Consider the following 25,929-nt stretch of genomic DNA (forward strand, 5'->3'; position numbering starts at 1 on the left):
GAATATAGGGGTAAGCCCTTTGATTTCATCTTGAATTCATTATTACCTTTGGCTAAGCAATCTAGCTATATATTCTTTTTAAATCAGACTATGAGGAGCAAGGTCGTGGGGCGGAAACAGCTGGGGCTTCTGCCTACAGCACAGGCATTGATGAGGAGACCAGAATACTGCTGCAGGATCAGCACCTGCTCATAGAGAGACAGTACCTGCAGATGGGGGAAATTCTGGGTGCAGGTAGGTGTCTCAGTGTTCACTGTAAATATCAGCACCTGCTCATAGAGAGACAACACCTGCAGATGGGGGAAATACTGGGTGCAGGTAGGTGTTTCAGTGTTCACTGTAAATATCAACACTTGCTCATAGAGAGACAACACCTGCAGATGGGGGAAATACTGGGTGCAGGTAGGTGTTTCAGCGTTTACTGTAAATATCAACACTTGCTCATAGAGAGACAACACCTGCAGATGGGGGAAATACTGGGTGCAGGTAGGTGTGTAAGCTTTCACTGTAAATATTAGCACCTGCTCATAGAGAGACAACACCTGCATATCGGGGAAATACTGGGTGCAGGTAGGTGTGTCAGTGTTCACTGTAAATATCAACACTTGCTCATAGACAGACAACACCTGCAGATGGGGGAAATACTGAGTGCAGGTAGGTGTTTCAGCATTCACTGGAATATCAACACTTGCTCATAGAGAGACAGTACTTGCAGATGGGGGAATACTGGGTGCAGGTAGGTGTTTCAGCTTTCACTGTAAATATCAATACTTGCTCATAGAGAGATAACAACTGCAGATGGGGGAAATACTGGGTGCAGGTAGGTGTGTCAGTGTTCACTGTAAATATCAACACTTGCTCATTTAGAGACAACACCTGCATATGGGGGAAATACTGAGTGCAGGTAGGTGTGTCCGTGTTCACACTGTAAATATCAACACTTGCTCATTGAGAGACAGCACCTGCAGATGGGGGAAATACTGGATGCAGGTAGGTGTGTCGGTGTTCACTGTAAATATCAACACTTGCTCATTCAGAGACAGCACCTGTAGATGGGGGAAATACTGGGTGCAGGTAGGTGTGTCCGTGTTCACACTGTAAATATCAACACTTGCTCATAGAGAGACAACACCTGCAGATAGGGGAAATACTGGATGCAGGTAGGTGTGTCAGTGTTCACTGTAAATATCAACACTTGCTCATAGAGAGACAACACCTGCAGATGGGGGAAATACTGGGTGCAGGTAGGTGTGTCAGTGTTCACTGTAAATATCAACACTTGCTCATAGAGAGACAACACCTGCAGATGGGGGAAATACTGGGTGCAGGTAGGTGTGTCAGTGTTCACTGTAAATATCAACACTTGCTCATTGAGAGACAACAGCTGCAGATAGGGGAAAATACTGGGTGCAGGTAGGTGTTTCAGCTTTCACTATAACAAACAGCACCTGCTCGTAGAGCGACAATCTACAGATGGGGATATACTGGGTGCAGGTAGATGTCAAAAACATAGTTTTCTATTAGGAGGTTTGCCGGTTATAAAAGTAGGTGAATGTTACATTTAGGTACTGTCACTTTTAATGGGTTGCACTAAGTGGAATTATCTGTCTCATTCCTCAGATCTAGACTTTCAGTTAAATAATTCCAAATTTTTAGCTAACTACCATTTTTTTTTTTTTTTAACAAGATTGAAAATATATTTGAGTAATATGTTTTGTTTATATCTGACAGTATTTAACCTTTCAGGTCACTTTGGAAGTGTGTTCAAGGCGTATCTTACCATACCTGATGAGAAAGGGGACAATTTGGTGGCTGTGAAAACACTACACCGTATGTACCACACCATGACCATGTGATCAGCACTTGAATAATGTTAAACAACTAAGAGTAACATTTAACTGTAAAAGTAATGATCTTAATGGCATTTTTGAGTCAGGTGAATTTCTTACGGTTAAGAAATAACAGATTGACTTTATAGTCATGATAGTTGCCATCAACTCATTCCACAATAAATAATACATGCATCTGTAATGATCTGAGTTAAGTACACATACATATTTTGCTTGTATTGTTTGAACTCATCTAGTATGTTTATCCAACAGCTTGACAAAATATTTTTTTCACCAGAGAACAGTCCCCGTGAGATTGACGTGCAGGCCTTTCTGAAGGAAGCCATTATTATGAAGGACTTTAACCACCCCAATGTTCTCAACCTTATTGGTATGTTACAGAGAAGATCTTATTTTATTTGTTTAAATAAGAAGACACATTAAGAGCTATTCCATTTCAACATACCAAAAAACACCACAAGAAGGCAAAATAAAGAACTTTTATTCAGGGAGGATCCTGTTTATTTCTGCTGCTTTTACATTAAAAAATAATCTAAAGGGGGTGTTTCAGTGATAAGTGCCATGGTCCAGGGTGGGCTGTTTGTTTAAATGGGAAATCCCTTAAATGTTTTAGTTTCTTAAGTGTTTAACATACTTTGCAACAATGTAATATATTAGTTTAATAGCTTAATATATGAAATATAAAGTATGTTTTGGTGTAATGAATTTTTGGTATGATAAGAATATAATTGGAGAAGTTTGAAGTACACCATTGTGCGCTTAAATGGATAAATAAGGGGTATATTTTTTATAGATAGTCAAGCCTTCTATGGATTTGCCATAGATAGTCAAGCCTTCTATGAATTTGTCATAATTGTTCAGCCTTTTAAGATTTTGCCATAAATAGTCAAGCCTTCTATGAATTTGCCATAATAGTTCAGCCTTCTATGATTTTGCCATTAATAGTCAAGCCTTCTATGAATTTGCCATAATTGTTCAGCTTTCTATGATTTTGCCATAAATAGTCGAGCCTTCTATGAATTTGCCATAATTGTTCAGCTTTCTATGATTTTGCCATAAATAGTCGAGCCTTCTATGAATTGGCCATAATTGTTCAGCTTTCTATGATTTTGCCATAGATAGTCAAGCCTTCTATGAATTTGCCATAATTGTTCAGCCTTCTATGATTTTGCCATAAATAGTCAAGCCTTCTATGAATTTGCCATAATTGTTCAGCCTTCTATGATTGTGCCTTAATAGTCAAGCCTTCTATGAATTTGCCATAATTGTTCAGCTTTCTATGATTTTGCCATAGATAGTTAAGCCTTCTATGATTGTGCCATAATAGCCAAGCCTTCTATGATTGTGCCATAGATAGTCAAGCCTTCTATGAATTTGCCATAATTGTTCAGCCTTCTATGAATTTGCCATAATAGTCAAGCCTTCTAAGAATTTGCCATAATTATTCAGCTTTCTATGATTTTGCCATAGATAGTTAAGCCTTCTATGAATTTGCCATAATTGTTCAGCCTTCTATGATTGTGCCTTAAATAGTCAAGCCTTCTATGAATTTGCCATAATTGTTCAGCCTTTTAAGATTTTGCCATAAATAGTCAAGCCTTCTATGAATTTGCCATAATAGTTCAGCCTTCTATGATTTTGCCATTAATAGTCAAGCCTTCTATGAATTTGCCATAATTGTTCAGCTTTCTATGATTTTGCCATAAATAGTCGAGCCTTCTATGAATTTGCCATAATTGTTCAGCTTTCTATGATTTTGCCATAAATAGTCGAGCCTTCTATGAATTGGCCATAATTGTTCAGCTTTCTATGATTTTGCCATAGATAGTCAAGCCTTCTATGAATTTGCCATAATTGTTCAGCCTTCTATGATTTTGCCATAAATAGTCAAGCCTTCTATGAATTTGCCATAATTGTTCAGCCTTCTATGATTGTGCCTTAAATAGTCAAGCCTTCTATGAATTTGCCATAATTGTTCAGCTTTCTATGATTTTGCCATAGATAGTTAAGCCTTCTATGATTGTGCCATAAATAGCCAAGCCTTCTATGATTGTGCCATAGATAGTCAAGCCTTCTATGAATTTGCCATAATTGTTCAGCCTTCTATGATTTTGCCATAAATAGTCAAGCCTTCTAAGAATTTGCCATAATTATTCAGCTTTCTATGATTTTGCCATAGATAGTTAAGCCTTCTATGAATTTGCCATAATTGTTCAGCCTTCTATGATTGTGCCTTAAATAGTCAAGCCTTCTATGAATTTGCCATAATTGTTCAGCCTTCTATGATTGTGCCTTAAATAGTCAAGCCTTCTATGAATTTGCCATAATTATTCAGCTTTCTATGATTTTGCCATAGATAGTCAAGCCTTCTATGAATTTGCCATAATTGTTCAGCCTTCTATGATTGTGCCTTAAATAGTCAAGCCTTCTATGAATTTGCCATAATTGTTCAGCCTTCTATGATTGTGCCTTAAATAGTCAAGCTTTCTATGATTTTGCCATAAATAGTCGAGCCTTCTATGAATTTGCCATAATAGTTCAGCCTTCTATGATTTTGCCATAAATAGTCAAGCCTTCTATGAATTTGCCATAATTGTTCAGCCTTCTATGATTGTGCCTTAAATAGTCAAGCCTTCTATGAATTTGCCATAATTGTTCAGCCTTCTATGATTTTGCCATAGATAGTTAAGCCTTCTATGAATTTGCCATAATTGTTCAGCCTTCTATGATTGTGCCATAGATAGTCAAGCCTGCTATGAAATTGCTATAGTATAGCCTTCTTTGAATTTGCAATGAATAGTTCAGCCTTCTATAAATTCGCCAAAGAATATTAAGCTTTCTACATATTATTGTTATTTTACATAGTATTGTTTTATAAGAAGGAAGCTTCTACATATTACTGTTATATAAGAAGAAACTATATTCATTAAGAGAATCATGACAATTTCATCCCCACAGGTATATGTCTTGGGATGGATGACATGCCACTGGTAGTATTGCCCTACATGAAACATGGCGACCTTCTCTCTTACATCAGGAATGACAGCAATGTGAGTTGGGATCAAGTTATTGGTAGTCAAGTACATGATGATTTTCATGGGAAACAGAATTGAATTTTAAACCACTTGTTGGTTTGAATTTTAGTGAATGATAAACAATTGTCGTCTCTACATTTTTTAAGTTCAATCATGAGTACATGCTCCTCTTGTCATTGTATGCTTCAAAGCTTAAACATATTTACAGGAACAACTGTCATCCCTGTATTTGACATCTGTACATGTATATTTTCTCTTTCCATAGAACCCTACAATTAAGGACCTGATCACCTTTGGCATAGACATAACAGAGGGAATGACATACTTAGCCGGGCTGAAGTTTGTCCACAGGGACCTTGCCTGCAGAAACTGCATGTATGTACTGGGCAACACAGAATCTGGTAGAAATTGAAGGGAAATAAGTACTTACTACAATAACAGACTATTTTACACTTAACTTGATGCTACCTTTACATAATTGTTCATCATTTATTTCATGTCTGTACAAAGTTTTATTTCTCCCCATCCACTCATTGGTTGTCATGTATTAGATTCTTTTAAACAAGTGGAATATGCTAATAAAACATGCACATTTTAAATGATTTTTCTTGATTATTATGGCATGAAATAGTTTATTCAAGACCATGAACATTAAAAAAATCACATACAATTTTGTGTTGATTAGAATATGTCATATAATAATCTTCACATCCCAACCCTCCAATAGGTTGGATGAAGACTTCCATGTAAAGGTGGCAGACTTTGGCCTGTCCAGGGACATTTACGAGAAGGATTACTACGCCAGTGAGAACAAGAAAACCATGCTTCCTGTGAAGTGGATGGCCCTGGAGTGTCTCGAGAAGGGGAAATACTCCTCCAAGTCTGATGTGGTGTGTAGTACATGGTCATCTGCAATAACAAAATAGTTCTATTCTGAAATCCAGGAATACAAGCATACATGTTTGGTACAAATTTGGTTTAAGTGATCTAAAGGTAATCTAAAAATATTGATGAATTTCTGGTTATGTTCATTGTACAGTGATATAACCATCACAGTAAACTTTGTCTGTTTTGTTGTTGACCTGGACTTGACAGCCTTTCCTGACATTCTTTTGACTTCAGTGGTCGTTCGGTATCGTGTTGTGGGAGCTGATGACCCGAGGGGTGAACCCGTATCCAGAGGTCGATAACTGGGACATTGTTCGCTACCTGAAACATGGCCGCCGCATGCCACAGCCACAATACTGTCCTGATGAACTGTGAGTACATTTGGAGTTTTATCATTTAGGATTTAACATTGTAATTGGTTTTAAGAGAACTGTTGGAAACACTGTTGAACCAGAATGCTGCCCATGATATATGGAGGTTTTTGGAACAGGGCCATCGTAGCCACAATAATGTCCAGTATTGACAGAGGAATGTCTCAGGATCACAACAGTTACAGTTAGCAATGAAAGTCATTAAAACAGCTCTAGCATAGACTTATTGATTTTTAAAAGTGTCTTTTCTTTCATTATACTATAGAGGATAGAGCTGTAGCTTATAACATATGAAAATGAACAATTATTGAAGAAGTGAATATATTAAGAAGGTTGTGAGACCCGTCTGTGCATACGGTGGCTATCTTATCAACCAGGGTGCAACAAAATATCGTAAAATCAAGAATTTGAGTAAGATACGTTTTGAGTGTCACAAATTAAATTGAAAGCTGTGCTTGCAAAATCAGATAATCTTTGCCTAATCTGATCAAGGCTGTTAGTCTTTCATATGATATTATAACTACTCAGAAATATTTATTCTAAAAAGCAATCATATGATAAGAGTGTTGATAAGATAAAGCCAGTGTGTATATATATCTTAATGTTTCAATTTGTATATCTTAGCTGTGTTTTCCTTGGTTTCTAATTTATTAAAATGCTCTCATGTGAATTATATGTCCCTGATTTTATTAGTATCAAAGCAGGCCTTGTTATGCTAAATGAGAATTATTTGCTGATTTTCCTGGAATTGAATGTGTCCAAAAAAATCAGTATTACTGGAATGAAAGAGCACTCTTAGAAGGGAAATTGACTGGGAGACTTTATTCAATGCATGCAGATTATTTGTGCAATAAATGAAAGGTGTAAAAATATCAGCCAGATTTCTTTCAGTGTTTTTATTGTGTTCTGAACTATTCTGAAGAATAAATTTTATTTTGTTCTCTTATAGTAGCGCAGAACTTCTATGAGCACTCCCCTGTTTTATTGTCAGAAAATCCTCAAGGAATAAATTGCTAGAAGTATTACTTCAAGTTTTCACCCATTGCATTGTTCGGCGTTTTATTATTGAGGCTTGTTTTGTCAGCATTGGTTTCAAAGTAAAAAATAAAAATTAAGAGGTTTTGTAACCCAAGTGTTGTCATTAACAGATCATAAAAACTTTTAATCACTACACACTACTTGTGCCCAACAATTGACATGTAAACCATTCCCCCATGCACTACTTGTGCCCAACAATTGACATGTAAACCATCCCCCCATGCACTACTTGTGCCCAACAATTGACATGTAAACCATCCCCCATGCACTACTTGTGCCCAACAATTGACATGTAAACCATTCCCCATGCACTACTTGTGCCCAACAATTGACATGTAAACCATCCCCCCATGCACTACTTGTGCCCAACAATTGACATGTAAACCACCCCCCATGCACTACTTGTGCCCAACAATTGACATGTAAACCATCCCCCCATGCACTACTTGTGCCCAACAATTGACATGTAAACCATCCCCCCATGCACTACTTGTGCCCAACAATTGACATGTAAACCATCCCCCAATGCAGGTACAACATAATGCGGAAGTGTTGGCATCCGGACCCTCGAAAGCGCCCAGAGTTTAGCCAGCTGTCCTACGAGATTAGTGAAATGATCAACATGCTAGAACAGGCCATGAAGCAGGGCGAGCACACTGCTGATATACAGACGACCTATGTCAACCTTGAGAACTGTACAGGTACATAACATTTCTGTCTTTCTATTTAGTTTAAACATTATTAATTTTACAACGATTGTGAAGAAAGTTATGATAACTTATACATAGGCACTCTCTTGGGCACGATGTTGTGCGAGAGTGTGTGGTCTTGTGTTGTGGGGGGAACCGGAGTGCCCAGGCTTGGTGACCACTTACCAAACTCACGTGCCCCCAAACCGGGAATCAGACTTGTGTGCCTTGGTGAGAAGCGAGTGCGCTACCCCTGGGATAACCGGAAAACCTCTATTTCTCTCTTGGTGTCTGGTTGGCCAAACTGATAGGTGCAAATGGTTTTATCTCTAAAGGCTTTTGAAGCACACTTTCATTTTAATGGTGTTTTGTAACTTTTTTGAGCTACAGTTTATTTCTGACTATATTCCAACATTAGACTATAAATTTAATGGGGTCCTTTTAAGTTTTTTAATAATAAAGAAGTTGCTAAACACGAAGTGTGTGTGAACTTGTGCTGCTAGCTACAGTTGAGTTCAAAAGATGTTTGCAAAATTTCTCTTCAAACATGTACTTGTTGTAAATGCATACATTTCTTTCCTTATGCTATCTTGTCTCTTATTCTAAACTTGTGATATGTACACATTTAATGAATGAATAGCGGGGTTGATGTCATTATCGGGGTATGAACGCAATTGGGCTGGTCTAAGCGTGTGGAGTCCGAAGGACTCCACGCGTACTTTGACCAGCCCTATTGCGTTCATATCCCCGATAAAGACATCAACCCGCAATTAATTCCTTATATTTACACCAATAGTTCATTATTTTGTTGAAAAGACGTTAAAAATACTTCATTTCATTTCAGATTACCTTTAAGTAATCCTTCTTACCCATTCTGTAAATATAAGGACGACCCAGAAACATTTTTTCAAATGACGTCACAATAACGCGGGAAAAGATTAACCACTTGAAATCACTTTTAAACGTAAAATTAAAACACTTTTGGCAAAAAAACGTTTAAAATATAATAACTTAGCACTTTCTAAAATGTTGATTTATATTTTACGGGACCTGCTGACACAATACAAACACTAACAAGATCAATAGTTTTTCATGTATATTGTTATGCGATGAATTGCGATCCGAACCTATCCGAAGATGTTGCGTTCATCGATTGATGAACGCAATTGCAGAAAGGCAGTTCATTTAAGGAATGGAAGTTTAGGTGTAAATATACATGTACCAGAATGATGTAGTGCACAAAAAGAACTCCACACGTACTCGTACAAGTAGTGTTTCATAATCTTACTATTTATAATTATGGTCTTGTGTTTGAGAATTTCAATTAATGTTTTCACGTAAATGCCCATATTCCATGCCCAGATTACCACTACACAGATGAGCTGATGCCTCCAGGTTCACCAACCTCCGACAAGACAGACTCCCCCCCGACCTCACCCAAGTCCCCTGTCCCCTCTACACAACCACAGGCAGCTACTGGTGAGTGAGGCCTTTACAGAAAATGTCTTATAATTTCTTAATTTCATATTAATTACGGTCATTTATTTTATAGAGGTATATTGAAAACACTTATGCAGAAAAAACAAAAACTTACTTAATGTATATTTTTTGCAAGTTGTTATATGGTGATATCTGACCCAGGCATTACTCAAAAATATTGACACAAATGTACATATATATACAGCTACAATATGCACAAATATTGCAAGGCCAATGAGTCTGGCTGTAGTACTTGTAAAGCCCCTTTTTGATTGTCAGAATAAAAACAGATGATCAATGGTCTTATTTCGCTTGTTCTTTTCATTTAAGTTAAGGTACCTGATACACAAGTATGACCTCATAATTTGCAGGAACATCAGCAGACCTTCCTCAGAAATCCAACAGCTCTCCAGCACAGCAAAAGCACAAACCAAAACCAGTTCCTTTACCTAAACCAAAACTACCAGGTCAAGCACCAGATTCAAAGGAAGCAAAGGAAACAATGAACCCAAAGATATGAATGGAGCAGCAGGAAAAGCTGGACAGGGGGACATGGAGAAGGAAACTGAGAGTTCTCCAATGATTCAGGACAAGGGTAGTGTAGGAAAAGGTGAATCTGTAGCATAACAATAGGGACCCTCATCAACAAATACTTTCATGCAATTTATTTACATTTTTGAACATGAATATTGCTTACTAGCTGATATAATGTCTCCTTGGTTTTATTGTTTTAGTTACGCTTTTACACTTTTTGCCAAGATGTTATGACTTTGAGTAGACACGCATGATGTTTACTAATAGAAGATCTCGGAACCTTTTTGAGATTTTTTGAAATACCTTCCAGAATTGTTGAGAAATCAGATTGACTATAAACTAAAGCTCTTTTTCTGTATGACACATCCAAAAAATGGCTGAAAATGAATAACATTTATTTGATTTCCATGATTCCAAATTAGGTAAACAAAAAGGATTCAACTGAAGTTTGACAGTACAAGTTCTTAGAATTTGTTTTCAAATGACTTCATAATAGTTCTTTACGGTATTTTTTTCTACATACATAATATTTATGGGTTTTTTTCAAACCATTGTTAGCAAATTTGAAGCCCTTTATTGTATTAAAACTTAAGTATTATAGTTTAGAAGAACATATGCTGTCTTTTTAATCATGTCGTAAATACGATGTTTGGCAACACATGATGTACCTTTCCTTTGAAAGTTTGAGACGTACACAGCCACAAATTTACATAAGTAGTGAGTGCTTCCTTCTTTATTCCAAAAAATGACAAGACTATTGCTCAAATGTATATTGTATCATGAAATAGTTGTTGAATGATGATGGGAAGTTCTTCTACTGCCATTTAGTCGTATATCACTATATGGGACATCTTCGGCTGATCCACAAATGCAATTATTCAGTGACTGTCAGTTTTCTTCGATTAAGAAAGATAAGTTTGAAATTTAGTGTTGAAATATTACATTTTTGTAGACTATATTGTAGAGTTGTCATTTTATTTGAAATGTTACAACACTAAAGCATTTATTGCCATTGTTTGGCAATAATTCTTCAATGTAAGTTGTCATTATTATTATTATTATTATTATTATTATTTACTTTCCATGTTACTTGTTGATTATGACCATATTGTTTTTACAAATAAATTTTCAGTATGTCTTTAATTTTGTATTTGACTGACAGAAGGTTCTAAAGCTCTTAAGTAATGGCATGATAAAATACCTCTGAAATGAATGTTTATAAATATAATGGCTGTAAATAGATTCACTAGTGTAGTTCATATACCTCTAGTCATAGTGGACTATATAATTGTCGTAAATCGGTCTTTCCTTTCCTATAGATATTTAAAATGGCAGTGAAAGAGTAGCCAATTGTATAAACCTGGTTGATTCTGTAGTTTTAATAGTAGAAGGTAACCTAAATGTTTATTTATTGGTCGATATTTATCCAAGAATTTCTTTTATCCAATCAAATCACTTAAACATGCAAACTAACTAAAGGATAGCATGTGGACAACATATCAAGGTTATATACAATTGGCTGAATATAGATGAATATAGATATGAACTTGATAGATAAAAAAATACTAAGAAACTGTAACAATCTTTTCTTCTTTATGTACTTGATTAAATGTAATCAAATATTAATCATATTCTTTTACTAACTTTTTAAGTGGTATATAATATTCATATATTATTCAATTTTTACTATTTACAATTAATATTATAATATGTTCTTAGAGTCATAAATTTTTTTATGTGTGTTTCACAGCAAATTTAAAATTCAATGAACAAAACAGATATTTTGAAGTGCCTTACACTTACAGTATATAATTATACTTAAAAGGTGTAGAATTAAGAAAATATACATATTATATTCAGAATAAATAATGCATGCAAGGAGAAATGACATGACCTCTTGCTGTGATTTGACCTAGTTGGGTGCAGAGTGCCATAAGTGCTGACTGTTGTAAGGACACATACAATGTACATGTATTATGATGTATATCAAGAATTAGTCGAGATGGTTGTATAACTTCTCGGTAATGTTGATTGTTATACTTTTATATTTTATATATTTCATTCAATACATTCCTGTTATTCTATTCTTATACGTTACTAAAAGTTTATTGTTGACGTTTTTCTACCTATTGGAATATATTAGAATTGTATAATGATGTAGAATTATTTTTGTCTGAAGTAGTTGTTGTAAAAGTCTTAGATGTTTATGAATTGTTACATACGTATGTCTACTGTAAACAATGGAACCATCATATCAATGCAAGCATTATATGACCAATTTTTTCGAATGAATATTTCCAAGTTGTAATTACAGTTATTTTGAAACTGTCAATGGAATAGTTCAGTTCATACAAAGTTTATTGGATTTTGCAGGTAAAATTTTCAATTTGATTTGTAAACTCAAAAAATATCTAAATGAAGTCTTGATCTGATGCCATTTTGTTGTACACTCATTGACATGAAGACCTCCATATTCTGTCTGTTGTCATGCTAGTATTTGTTGTTCTATGCAATTATATATATACATATATATTATATATCACCCTTAAACTAATGGATTGCAAATTGAGTACTTGAAAAAATGTAAGTTTGTCATGTTAGACACTTAGGGATTACCTTGTCCATTTGAACTTTTGAACGTTTTGATGTAGAGTGTTCAATATGTGGTCGAGGTCAAAAGGTGAATCAGGTCAAAATAGTTCAAAGGTCAAGGCCAAAGAGACTTTAAATAAAACAAATGCTGTGGCTTTTATTTCCCCTTAATAATGTTTGAACGACTTGTTTTGGGGTCAATAAGTCCAAGGTCAAGTGGTGACCTCACTCGAAAAGGTATGGGTGCAGAAATATTAACTATAAAAGTAATTTCTATGTCACATCTTGACATTTAAAAGTGGTAAACATACTATACCAGTAAACATGCAAATTCAGGGATGGGTGGGGTGCATGTGTCCTTACTTCTTTCTAATTACTATACAGTAAATAGTTAATACTTCAGAGTGGTTGTGAACGATCTTTCATGGCATTACGGCAGAGTATAACTCAAGGTGCAATAGCCCATTTAAACATGTGTGTTCATGCGGTTGAAACGTTATGGTAGATTTAAAGTAATGCTTGTGTTCGGGTATTCTTCATTTCATCAGTTGTTGTATGTGATGCCATTGGTTGTAGTTGTAGTTCAATTGGTAAACATTGTCTTGATTGTAACAAAGGTTAGGGGTGGTATTCAATTTTGGTCTTCATTTGGTCTAAGAGTAAGGAAGCGAATTAGATTTGTAGTATAAATATCAGATTGATGGCATAAATTATGGATTGGTTGGTATAAATAAAATATTGGTGGATTTAATTATAACTTGGTTGTAAAATAATAGTTTTACACCATGATGGGTTGTATGTTTAATATTTGAGTGTGAAGCATTTGATTTGGTTGTGATGTATTATGTAAGGTTGTATAAGTTTTCATATAGCTTTAATTCCATTTACGATATACTGTATTTCTAACAATCCATGATGATGTCTTATTCATATTTTGTAGAACTTAGACTTGATTAATGTGTTTTTATCATTTTATCAGTATTTTGTTAAGATAAGTGTTTACAACTAAGACTATGCATTGCACATTTCGAATATGGTAGTTAATTTGATGTCACACACATGAGGTCTTTACGCAAGTAAATTTACTATTGAAACAACTCACATAATTGATGTATCAATACTTCAACTACCTTATATTTTTAGTTGTAATCTTAAAACTGTATATTTCTAGAACATGGAATACCTTGTATTTTAAACAATTCAAGCTTTGGTCAACAGATATAATGTATGCAATCAAAACAAATTGGAACAAAAGCTGTGGTTGCCATTGAAACACAAATCTATTGAACTTACTGAATTACTTTTTTTCAGAATTCATTGATAATGATATGTAGATACACATATCAAGAAGCTGGTTTCAATACAAAAGTACCCACCATTTCTTGGTTCTACAAGATATGATAACACATAGTGTTTTTACTGTTATTATAGTATTTTAACATGATATAAACGTATGCACACTTATTTCTATACATTTTCTGTATTTCATATTGAATACAAATTGTTTGAGTATGTACCCCAATATTTTATAATAAAAATTGTAAACACTAGTTGATCAATGTTGTGGTAGTTATTCAAGTTTATACTGTCTGTTTTGACAATCTTAATGATTGTTGGGAAATAATTTAACCATCTGGAAATCAAATTTGAGATCGTTATAATTAAGAAATTAAGTAACGCGAAGTTGAGAAGTAAGGTTATATATTTCCATGTGAACTCCAAAGAGCATTGACTTGACCCGTGAAGTGTGTTAGATAGTTCATTTTGTCGTCTTGCAAAAACTTAGAGCTTGTGTCAAAACAAAAAAGAACACCTGTCAATCTACTGGGAAGTTGCCTTATTCCGGACAATTATGAGGTTATCTTACGGTATTTTCGGAATTACTGAACATATCATATAACTGTTGAAAATCAAATGGCATTTAAAAACCGTACGAGCATTAACACCCGGTGGCGTTCCTCTTAATTTCATTTAAATCCTGTATACATGTTCAAATTGACTGATTTTTAAATGCACTTCGGTTCGTACAAAATCTACCTTCTTAAGTAAGAACGGCTGGCTTCTACTATTGTTCTAATATCCAATTATTGCATATTCATACTTCTTCGCATATGACACGGACCCATAGGTTTATGATAAAATTCCGACATAAAAGTCTATTTTAGCTATAATATAAGCTGTGGAAATTCGCTTGTTTGACACGCCTGCAGTTGCCTGAAATTGCTTCTGCTTATAAAATATTAAAACTATTTCGGGTTAGGTATGTATTTAACTTTAAACGTAGATGCTCTGTTTTGAGTCTGGTCTCCTTGGTAACGAGCGTTGCGAAATACCTAAGACAAGATCAGTTTCAAATTATATTTAAGTTGCTTACTTATGTATCCAACTTTTAAAACAAGCAGCTACGGAGATTACCTTCTCATCGGATAACAGGCTCAATCACCTCAAATCGAATATTTTTACTGTTTCACTTCAAATAGAGCACTAGAAGCTATTAATTAAATCAATAAAGCAAATACTGTACAGAACATCGCACAACAACAATCGATTCCACTTGAAACCCCGTTCCAGCTTGTCCGTAAGTTGAGTAATAATGTCCGTTAGGGAAATAATCTAGATACTTGATATTTAAAGTGTCACATTTACTGTTTTTCAACTTCAATTTCCAATGTTCATTTAATTAGATATCATCCGTCAGTAAACACGGTTGGGATATAAAGAGCACTGAATCTAGTACGTTGTGTTTCACTAGATGGGATAAATGTTCGCATCAGAAAAATAATTAGAAAACAAAACAAGAGCGGATTAGACGTATCTTCCACGGACGAGAGTGTAAGGGTTGAGATGAACTTTTCTCCCACCTCAGATAAGTAGATCCAAAAATTTAAACTTGCTAGCAATTTTTATCTTACCCACTGGCAAAGATACAACAAGTACCCGTATGAAACTCCTTTTTAATGGTCATCACATTGTAATTACCTCGCTTGTTGAAGACTGTCATCTATAGCATCATATAACTCTTGCCTTGTGGCAATATTTAGAATGCTAATTAATTATTTTTTTCGCAAAGTCACCATTAAAAAGTTTTCACGCAGCTTTCAAGAAGTTATGCTTCACTCTCCTCAGAACTACTTAAAGACCGATTGACTAATAACATAATCTGAATCACTGCGCGCATATCCATGACAACCACGAATTATCACATATCCATACGCATTTATTTTCACTACGCACAAATGAGTTCCAGCAAAAAATGCATATTTTTGTTTAATTGAGGTAGGAGAAAAAGCATCTACAATAGCCGCTCGTGTAAGATATGTTCATCTGTCCGCGCAGGACACCATACGCTCGGGTCAGGATGAACCTATCTTACACTCTCGGCCATGGAAGATACTTATAATCTTACACGAGCGACCATGGCAGATGCTCTTTCTCCCACCTAAGTTAAACAAAATTTAGTACAAATGTACTTTAGTTTATTTTCAATATACAGGTACGTTTTTATCTTTGCCCTTGGGCATGATGAAGATTTCAAGCACGACAAAATATTTGGATCTTCTTATCTGGGGTTGGAGAAATCCCTCCCAACCCACCCTCACCATAATATTGACCAAATTAACATTTCAATATGGTACAGACAGTATTCATAAATTAGAACAAAATGCACCATTTTAGAATTAACTACGCCACAATGAAGTACCCTCAACCCCCCTTGCAATGTTTATAACTTATTTTGTGGGTTTGTGGGAAAGCCGGTGCATGTTCGAAGATGCGCACCCTCTCACGTCATTTCCTTAAACCGCCGCTGGAACTCTCAATTACTACGATTCATTTTCGAAATTCGTCCGTCAGTTTAAAGTCATTTTAACAAAACACACGTAGACTGGCTATTTTCGACAACCTCATTACTTCCTTCAGCTTTACAAGCAGTGGGAACCAAAACAAATTCATTGAAAGATTTCTACTGTTGGTCAATAACAACCACTATTTCAAATCTTGTCAACATTCTCCGAGAAGTGTTACCGATTAGGACTATCACGAAACCTTCTCACAGTTACCGCGTTATAACGTACTCATGTCACGTAACGTTCTCGCAGTACGGTCACCGAGTACTCCTCTCATTAAATATTCTCCAAACGCAACTACTGAGTACTAATTTCATGAAGCATTCTACAAATACCGCAACCATGTACTCCTGTCTGGAAGTACTCCCCAAATGAGGCTACCAAGTACTCCGTTCTAAAGCATTTTACCAATACGATAACCGAGTACTCCTTTCACGAAATACTCTCCAAATGCGGCTACCAAATACTCCCTTCATGAAGCATTCTACTAAAACGGAAACCGAGTACACCTGTCATAAAGCTATCAAATATACGGTAACCGAGCACTCCTGCCACGAAGTATTTCCATATGCAGCAACCGAGTTCTTCTGTCATAAAGCATTCTGCCAATACGTTTTCCGAGTATTTTTGCCTTTCGTCCAACCTTTGAGCTTCCTATTTGAATATCATATGCGCAGTTTAAAAACTTGGAAAAGTATGTTCTAGTAACTAAACATACCTTTGTCAGGGGTAAAGCATTATTCATCGTACTAAGTTTTTTCCTATACACATGTTGCACAGAAAATCATGCAATTTACCATAGCATTATATATATATGTATTTCAGACGGTAACATTATTAAAAATGTCGACTCTTCAAAGAGCAAAAATCTATTTCCCTCTGTTGCCCGTAGACAGGCATTAAAACCAACACCTCACAAAGAGAACTTATCAATTGCGCACTGTTATCAATAGATAAACACCAGCACCGTCACTCTACAAAGAACACCAATCAATTGCCCTTTGTTGCCTGGAAAACACTAGAAGACAAATTTCAACACCATCACCTTAGAGAGAGCACTAAACAATTGCTATCTGTTGCCAGTAGACGTACACCATCACCATACAAAGTGCACTAAACAATTGCCCTCTGTTGCCAGTAGATAGATATCAACACCATCACCTTACAAAGTGCACTAACAATTGCCCTCTGTTGCCAGTAGACAGATATCAACACCATCACCTTACAAAGTGCACTAAACAATTGCCCTCTGTTGCCAGTAGACAGACATCAACACCACCACCTTACAAAGTGCACTAAACAATTGCCCTCTGTTGCCAGTAGACAGATATCAACACCACCACCTTACAAAGTGCACTAAACAATTGCTCTTTGTTGCCAGTAGACAGATATCAACACCATCACCATACAAAGTGCACTTTAAACAATTGCCCTCTGTTGCCAGTAGACAGACATCAACACCACCACCTTACAAAGTGCACTATACAATTGCCCTCTGTTGCCAGTAGACAGACATCAACACCACCACCTTACAAAGTGCACTAAACAATTGCCCTCTGTTGCCAGTAGACAGATATCAACACCATCACCTTACAAAGTGCACTAACAATTGCCCTCTGTTGCCAGTAGACAGATATCAACACCATCACCTTACAAAGTGCACTAAACAATTGCCCTATGTTGCCAGTAGACAGACATCAACACCATCACCATACAAAGTGCACTAAACATTTGCCCTTTGTTGCCAGTAGACAGACATCAACACCACCACCTTACAAAGTGCACTAAACAATTGCCCTTTGTTGCCAGTAGACAGACATCAACACCACCACCTTACAAAGTGCACTAACAATTGCCCTCTGTTGCCAGTAGACAGATATCAACACCATCACCTTACAAAGTGCACTAAACAATTGCCCTATGTTGCCAGTAGACAGACATCAACACCATCACCTTACAAAGTGCACTAAACAATTGCCCTTTGTTGTCAGTAGACAGACATCAACACCATCACCTTACAAAGTGCACTAAACAATTGCCCTTTGTTGCCAGTAGACAGACATCAACACCACCACCTTACAAAGTGCACTAAACAATTGCCCTCTGTTGCCAGTAGACAGATATCAACACCATCACCTTACAAAGTGCACTATACAATTGCCCTCTGTTGCCAGTAGACAGATATCAACAACATCACCTTACAAAGTGCACTTTAAACAATTGCCCTCTGTTGCCAGTAGACAGACATCAACACCACCACCTTACAAAGTGCACTAAACAATTGCCCTCTGTTGCCAGTAGACAGACATCAACACCATCACCTTACAAAGTGCACTATACAATTGCCCTCTGTTGCCAGTAGACAGATATCAACATCATCACCTTACAAAGTGCACTTTAAACAATTGCCCTCTGTTGCCAGTAGACAGACATCAACACCACCACCTTACAAAGTGCACTAAACAATTGCCCTCTGTTGCCAGTAGACAGACATCAACACCATCACCTTACAAAATGCACTAAACAATTGCACTCTGTTGCCAGTAGACAGATATCAACACCATCACCTTACAAAGTGCACTAAACAATTGCCCTCTGTTGCCAGTAGACAGACATCAACACCACCACACTACAAAGTGCACTTTAAATAATTGCCCTCTGTTGCCAGTAGACAGACATCAACACCATCACCTTACAAAGTGCACTAAACAATTGCCCTATGTTGCCAATAGACAGACATCAACACCATCACCATACAAAGTGCACTAAACAATTGCCCTCTGTTGCCAGTAGACAGACATCAACACCACCACCTTACAAAGTGCACTAAACAGTTGCCCTCTGTTGCCAGTAGACAGATATCAACACCATCACCTTACAAAGTGCACTAAACAATTGCCCTCTGTTGCCAGTAGACAGACATCAACACCATCACCTTACAAAGTACACTAAACAATTGCCCTCTGTTGCACCTTACAAAGTGCACTAAACAATTGCCCTCTGTTGCCAGTAGACAGACATCAACACCATCACCTTACAAAGTGCACTAAACAATTGCTCTTTGTTGCCAGTAGACAGACATCAACACCATCACCACCATACAAAGTGCACAAAACAATTGCCCTCTGTTGCCAGTAGACAGACATCAACACCATCACCTTACAAAGTGCACTAAACAATTGCCCTCTGTTGCCAGTAGACAGACATCAACACCATCATCTTACAACGATTATAAATATATGATAATATATATGATTATAATCTTCTACTTAATTAAACTGAATACAAAGAGGATTTGCTGAGATATTACATTTTTGTTGCCATGCTGTTATACAGTGGTTTATACCTAAACTGTATAATATTTATTATCTGGAATCATCCAATGTAAAATGAAATTAAATTATCACCAGTTGATTGTTTTGTTGAAAGTGTTGTTTTTTTGCCATTATTTATGTATTATGGGTTACAATAAATATGATCAATGTCTTTACTGGTGATATTGTTCACGACGACCTGATCGTATATGTCGCTCCTTAGTGTCTACGCTTATATGCCTCCACGAATGGGATGGCTGGGTTGATTTTGATTTAATACTTGAGAAAGCCGACGAAGTCCACTGCTTATTTATTAATTGGTTTTAATAAGTCTATGGCTTAGCGGTTCACGCATGCGCGCTGACTAGCATAGAGGCAGTCGCATTGACAAGTAAGCTACTATGTAACAGTTAGGTGACATGTTAAACTTAATTATTGAGAAAAGGCGGACTTTGACGTAGCGACGAAAACGAGCGTCAAAGTTCATCATCGTCCTAAATGGATTTAGTAAAGTGTGATTTTCAGCACTTGGCTAGTTAATAGTATAGAGATATCCCGCGCAAACAGTAAATAAATGGCAGCCTTTCCTTCTTTACGAAATGTCGGCGCTGTGGGACCATCCAAATCTCATTTATTGCGGCTCTCACAGTTTTTTCCTTTAAATTCCTCTTTGGCGTATATCCAACTACTTGTGGGAGTATTTCCCTGTTTAGCATCGAAGTTCAACTTTAAGTCCCGCTTTGGGACGCGGCCGTGTTAAGCCATAATACAAACATATAGGCGCGTGCAAATCATCATGAAATTCTCTTTCAACAAAGGACATAAGTAAAATGTTTGAAATGAGCGTACATTATAAATAATTGTTATACATGTAATATCATACATTATACTAACGACCTTAAACAATTACTAAATGCATATTATACACGTTTACAATTAAATCAAAGCGCTTAAAGCGTTGACATACGTTCGACCGGCTTCGATTTGTAAGAATAGTGATGTAATGCCGAATGGAACGGAGTGTGTGAATATTTCTCAATTTGTCGCAGATGGATGGACTACGCCAAAACAAAACAACTTTGTAAGTATAATATTACACAATTTAATAGTTTGATACGAAACAGCAAATGCATACTTACATTCTAAATAAAAATGTCAGGAATTATCATAATTAAGGCTATTTAGAACATAGAAACTATATTTAGGGATGAATTACAATCACGAAAAAAACTGATTATCGGATAAAGTGAAATAACAATAGCATTTAATTGCATCTTCAATACGTTCCATGTTTCTTTCGGGGCTTTACCACCAAACACAAATATATGCATTTATTTATTTTGATTCAATATGCGTTCAATTTGAACTATTTGCGTATTCTGCTTTTTTGTAACTCATCAATATAGATAAATGCGTATCCTATGCTTTTAATTTTGTAATTACGCCAAAACGCAGCATATTCGTGCTATATTAACTTTTAGCAAGCTATTCATGCAGAACGCAGCTTCGTAGCTATTGGAGCAGATTCGTAATGTAGATAAGGTCATTGACCAACCGCAGTTCTAACAACGATGGGGTTGATACGTCCGTGAGCGTATATCAGTAATTCTCGATAAGCAGGTGCAAATCTGTGGGGCAAATAACTAAATTTCAAATATGTTCTTATAATTTTATTATATCAAGAATTTATAACCTTGAACCTTTGTCAACAAGAAAATAACAATAAACACATCAAGACAACATTGTGTTAAATCAATTTAAGGATCGGAAACAAGTGACCATGATAATCAATATTTCATTATAGAATGTTCGTTACATGACACTGAAAGAATTACTGATAAATTCGTGTAATGTAAAAAAGATTATGTCCATCTGCCGATGGTAGATTCCGATTAACGGTTACAGCCTAAAATTGATTCCGACTGTATTCAATTGCTGATATGTGTTTCTATTCGATAACATGCACTTAATCATTTATGCGATTGATTTATGACGTCATTTAAACTTGAATTGAAATGTTCTAAAAATCTAATTGCAGTTGCGTTGGTTTCGTAACGACAAGAACCATCCCCACGGAGTCACCAAAACATGTAACGATCACTTTCTAGTTTTAATAAATTGATTATAACAAAACCCGGGACCAATCCAACTCTCATACTAAACTGATAAACGGATAAAGATAATAGAGTATATGAAACCTTCTTCTAAGCGATTTTAAACTTTACAAACCAACTATATATTGTTTAAAAGGTTTGTTTTGAGCGATCATCTATCAAACAAACTGCTCATCTTTTATAAACAAAGTGCTTATATACCAAAATTTAAAACAAAATTCCTCTGGACTTTCTACTCCTCTTAAAATAATCACTCAAATGTATGTATTTACAAACAATAATTACGTAACGTATTACGTTAACGTAATTCAAAATTATTCTCTCTATCAACTTCTAATTCATCGATTTGAAATTAGTACCAGCCATTTTTATTCTTTAAGATCTTAAACCGCTTAACTGATCAAATATGAATAAAGAAATTTCATATCCTTAAAGATCATTTCTCTCGAACACGTTGTGTCTTTTCTACACCCTAAGTGTGATTTAAACAACATGTTTAAACCAAATAAGGGATTTTAGCCCCCCCCCCCCCCCCCCGGTTGACGGGGTATTTGCAAAAGGAGCAATTTTGTACCCAAAATGCCGCGAGACCTGCGATGAATGACATCTAGAGTGGTCTAGAGTTGTCCCGTCAAACTTGAGAAACATAGCATTACCTAATTTTACTCCCGCCACCAATAGCATGTTAGAAATATTCAGGAACATGGTATTAAAAGAAACATGAGGGCAAGCACAAAACAGAAAACACTTCCGATCTATATACAACGCGTTACGTCTTCATGAAATGACGATTACATTTTGTTTATACTCGTAAAAGTAAGTACCGTTTATGTTTGTTATTTCCTGGGGTAATTTAATATCGTTTTCATGATTCCCCCTTCTTCAACGCTGTTTTCACTTTTTATCCGGGGGTCGTAGCTATATATTTTTTTTTGAAATAGATAAAGGCGAGGATGAAAAACTGTTTTCTGGATAGATCAGAAGAGTTATAAAATCAACACCATCACCTTGGATATCATGTAACCTGTATCACCACAGATTATAACATTTCTATGGATGTGGGCATCGAGTATTTAATGTTTTAATTAAAATAATGTTTCTGTAATTTGGACACTTTTTCCGGTATTGCCTTTCTTTCATGACTTAGTGACTTGCATTTAATAATTCATGGTTAAATCGATGTATATCATTGTACTGTGAAAGGTAAATAGTTTAAACGTGTTCAAATACTTTAAAAATTAAAAAAAGTAATAGAAATCCAAGCTATATGCGTTTATCCCGGAACTCCGGATATGAACAATTCGTTTACTGCGCTCGGTAATGTTCGATATGTTAGCTCCTATAGGCAGGCTAAAATAAACGAAACAACACTTCAGCTTATTTGGCGTATTAATTCGCCAATTAACATGGCGGAACTTCGACAATTATCACTGCTAGTGACCAGTGTTTCGTCTCTAAATTGCGGAAAACGGAACGAGAAAAAGGTACACAGTCGCCCTACTCAACAAATGTCGCACCGACAATTCATCACCTTAGTGCAAGAACTCAATATCTGCTTCAATTTCTATATGATTTTATTGAGTTATTGCACTAAGGTGGCGAATAATTCGAACATGAGCATTATAGGAACACCCATGCGACTATCTTCCTTCGCTAAGCTTGCATTGAAACTTTGGGTAAATATATCTTCACCTTTGAATTCTCAGCAATCCATCAGTAACAGGCTAGTGAATGAAACTGGCCGATTTTAAACACATTAGCGCTCGGTGCGACTGACCGGTAGAGGTTCAGTCTAATCAAAGGCCTGTATATATCCAACAGTATCTTAAAAAAACCCTGTTCTTAATGCAATTCCGTCACCAATGAGCAGGGACTTTCAAAACATAAAGCAAATTATCCTTACATACTACTGGCAAATAACATAATACTGGCGCTAATCGCGATTAATACTGACAGTAATATTAACATATACTTGGACGCACTAAATCTAATTTTGATATGGTCTAGTGTACATAACCATTTAACACATACGACGGTTGACCCATCTTCTTTTAAGTCAACCCAACCCACGAAAACCACGAACATGAATGATTTCACAGTCAGTATCAAACATTTGAAATATACAGGAAAACCAATGTACAAGCACTTTTCGTAATGATAGACAATCAGGCGCCAATTGTTTTCACCAATCACAGGCTGTCTTGCGTTTTCTTGTCAGAATGACGGACCATCTATTGTTATGCCATTTTGACAAAACCGGTCAATGAAGTTAGTTGAGCACTTGAAAACAATATTTACAAAGATTGGTGGGAATGCTCATTTTGAAAATAAACAGAGGTTTGTTGTTTGTCCAATACCACCCAATATTTCGCAAGCATTTTTTTGCGACGTCAGCTAGACTCAGTCCCTCTGACTGTATTGATTTCAGAAAAGATTTTCCATTAACGGCCGGTTTTGTTTTTCATCTTTGCAATTTGAGGAACGATGGATGGGATGGCCTGAGAGACTCCACGGGCTTGGTTTTATTAGATCAATGGTATAGCTTTACCAGCGCTAAAAATTACAATCATTACAGGGTCACCTTGACTATCAATACAGCTTCTTAATCAATACTTTGGATATAAACTTGGCAATTGGTTTTAGAACAGAAGCTTTTGTCTTGCAACGTTTAATTCTGAAATTTTGTTTTTTTAACATATTTCGGTCTTTGCAAAGTAGCCTTTATTTTAAATAAATGGCCTGTCTCTAGTTTCTAGAAGCAAGAGGTCGCTGAAAACTATCTACAAGTCAGCAATGTGTCCTGTCTACTCTTCTTAATTAGGACACGTCTAGATTGATGGCATTTTACCTGCAATTACTTGACAATGTCCACCTTTCCTAGCTGTAAGCGCTTCCTCTGCCAGCGTTCCAAGTTCTGGAAGCGCGCACACAACCCTTATAGGCGATCGATTTAAGAGATAGCACTCGCATGCTAAGCAGTTCCAATGTCGGAGGAAAATCGATGTCGGTGCTCTGGCTTTCAAGCAGTGTGGCTTTCGCTGAGAGAGAAATGTTTTGGTCGTATTTGGATATGAATATTCCTGTGTGATTTTAATGTTTTTCTTTACGGTGTTACAGAGTATTGGATTTCCCTTTCGTTTCTAAGAAATGGAGGATTTAGGATTCAGCAAAAATATGATAAAGGATTTTAAGGGGTTCTGAATGCGATCGGATGGTACATCGAGATGAAATCGGTAACCTGGTAGCGGTGTTAATGGAGAAATTGGCTGATCAACTGGAGTATTGTGCTATGTTATGACACAATGGGTGTTCTATTAGTATATGGTAGCTAAACAAAGTTGGAAGCTTTTGTTCAGGAGAAGGTTTAGGTGACTGTCCAGGAGATGGTTTAGATTACTTGTCCATGGGGCAAAATAGGACGTAATGGTTCAGTATCGACTTTATTGATGTAAATTAAGAGTCTGTACAATTATGAGATTGATCTATATGTTTCCACTAATGAGTCTATTATGCTACGTTCATGTCCCCATCCCCGTCTCATTTCCTTGTCTCATGTCTTCGTTATGAATGCTTAAGCCACGGAGACTTTTGGAAAATTAATGTCTATGCATGCTGATGTATTTGGTAGAATTTACATGTTGACGCCATGCTTAATCTTATCAGTATACACGATTTTGGCGCGGATTCTGGATGCATACCGCTGTCAGTGCCTTAGCATTTACTTCTATTGTCTATTTTTAAATTTACCTCCAAACTTCGCGTTACTAAGTATTCGGCCAAAGGAGTTCTCGAGAGTTATGGGTAACGAAGGGAGCATTCCGAGTGAATCGGAGAGCCAAGCTTCGGACTGGCAATCCCTATATTCGTACGGGTCGCGGGCTGGAAGGCGCTCCTCGCTGGGAAGCATGCGGATACCCTCACCAATGGAGGCACCGGAACCGGACCTGAGCCACCTGTCACCGGAAGAGGTTGCTAAAATCAGGGAGGTCATGTTGAGAGCCAAGGACATGAAGGAAGAGGAAAACAAACGAATAAGGTAACCCTCGGTCATTGTATTTTAACCTGCCAGTGTGTTAGCGAAAGATATGTCAGTATTTGACTGTGATTTTCTGCTCTCACAGTCGACACAGTTTTATGCAATGATATCAAGTGTAGTATCTACCCATATTATTGCGACCCA

General features: G+C 36.4%; 2 protein-coding genes across 5 annotated transcripts in view; both read left to right on the top strand.

The window, feature by feature from the left end:
- The window catches only part of LOC128217784 (hepatocyte growth factor receptor-like), a 40,822-nt gene extending 26,796 nt beyond the window's left edge, over positions 1-14,026 (top strand). For all 4 annotated transcript variants that reach the window (XM_052925164.1, XM_052925165.1, XM_052925167.1 and 1 more), the window contains 10 exons: positions 88-234; positions 1,747-1,830; positions 2,128-2,220; positions 4,809-4,900; positions 5,151-5,260; positions 5,613-5,775; positions 6,008-6,144; positions 7,714-7,883; positions 9,234-9,350; positions 9,722-14,026. In XM_052925164.1, the coding sequence (XP_052781124.1) occupies positions 88-234; positions 1,747-1,830; positions 2,128-2,220; positions 4,809-4,900; positions 5,151-5,260; positions 5,613-5,775; positions 6,008-6,144; positions 7,714-7,883; positions 9,234-9,350; positions 9,722-9,870 (1,262 nt within the window). In that variant the 3' untranslated portion in view covers positions 9,871-14,026. The remainder of the gene's footprint in view (positions 1-87; positions 235-1,746; positions 1,831-2,127; positions 2,221-4,808; positions 4,901-5,150; positions 5,261-5,612; positions 5,776-6,007; positions 6,145-7,713; positions 7,884-9,233; positions 9,351-9,721) is intronic.
- Positions 14,027-25,634: 11,608 nt separating this feature from the next.
- LOC128218036 (uncharacterized) overlaps positions 25,635-25,929 on the top strand; it is a 93,887-nt gene continuing 93,592 nt past the window's right edge. The window contains exon 1 of the mRNA XM_052925549.1: positions 25,635-25,785. Coding sequence (XP_052781509.1) covers positions 25,655-25,785 — 131 coding nt within the window. The 5' untranslated portion in view covers positions 25,635-25,654. The remainder of the gene's footprint in view (positions 25,786-25,929) is intronic.

This window comes from Mya arenaria, chromosome 14 (genome assembly GCF_026914265.1).
Source record: "Mya arenaria isolate MELC-2E11 chromosome 14, ASM2691426v1".
Taxonomy (NCBI): domain Eukaryota; kingdom Metazoa; phylum Mollusca; class Bivalvia; order Myida; family Myidae; genus Mya; species Mya arenaria.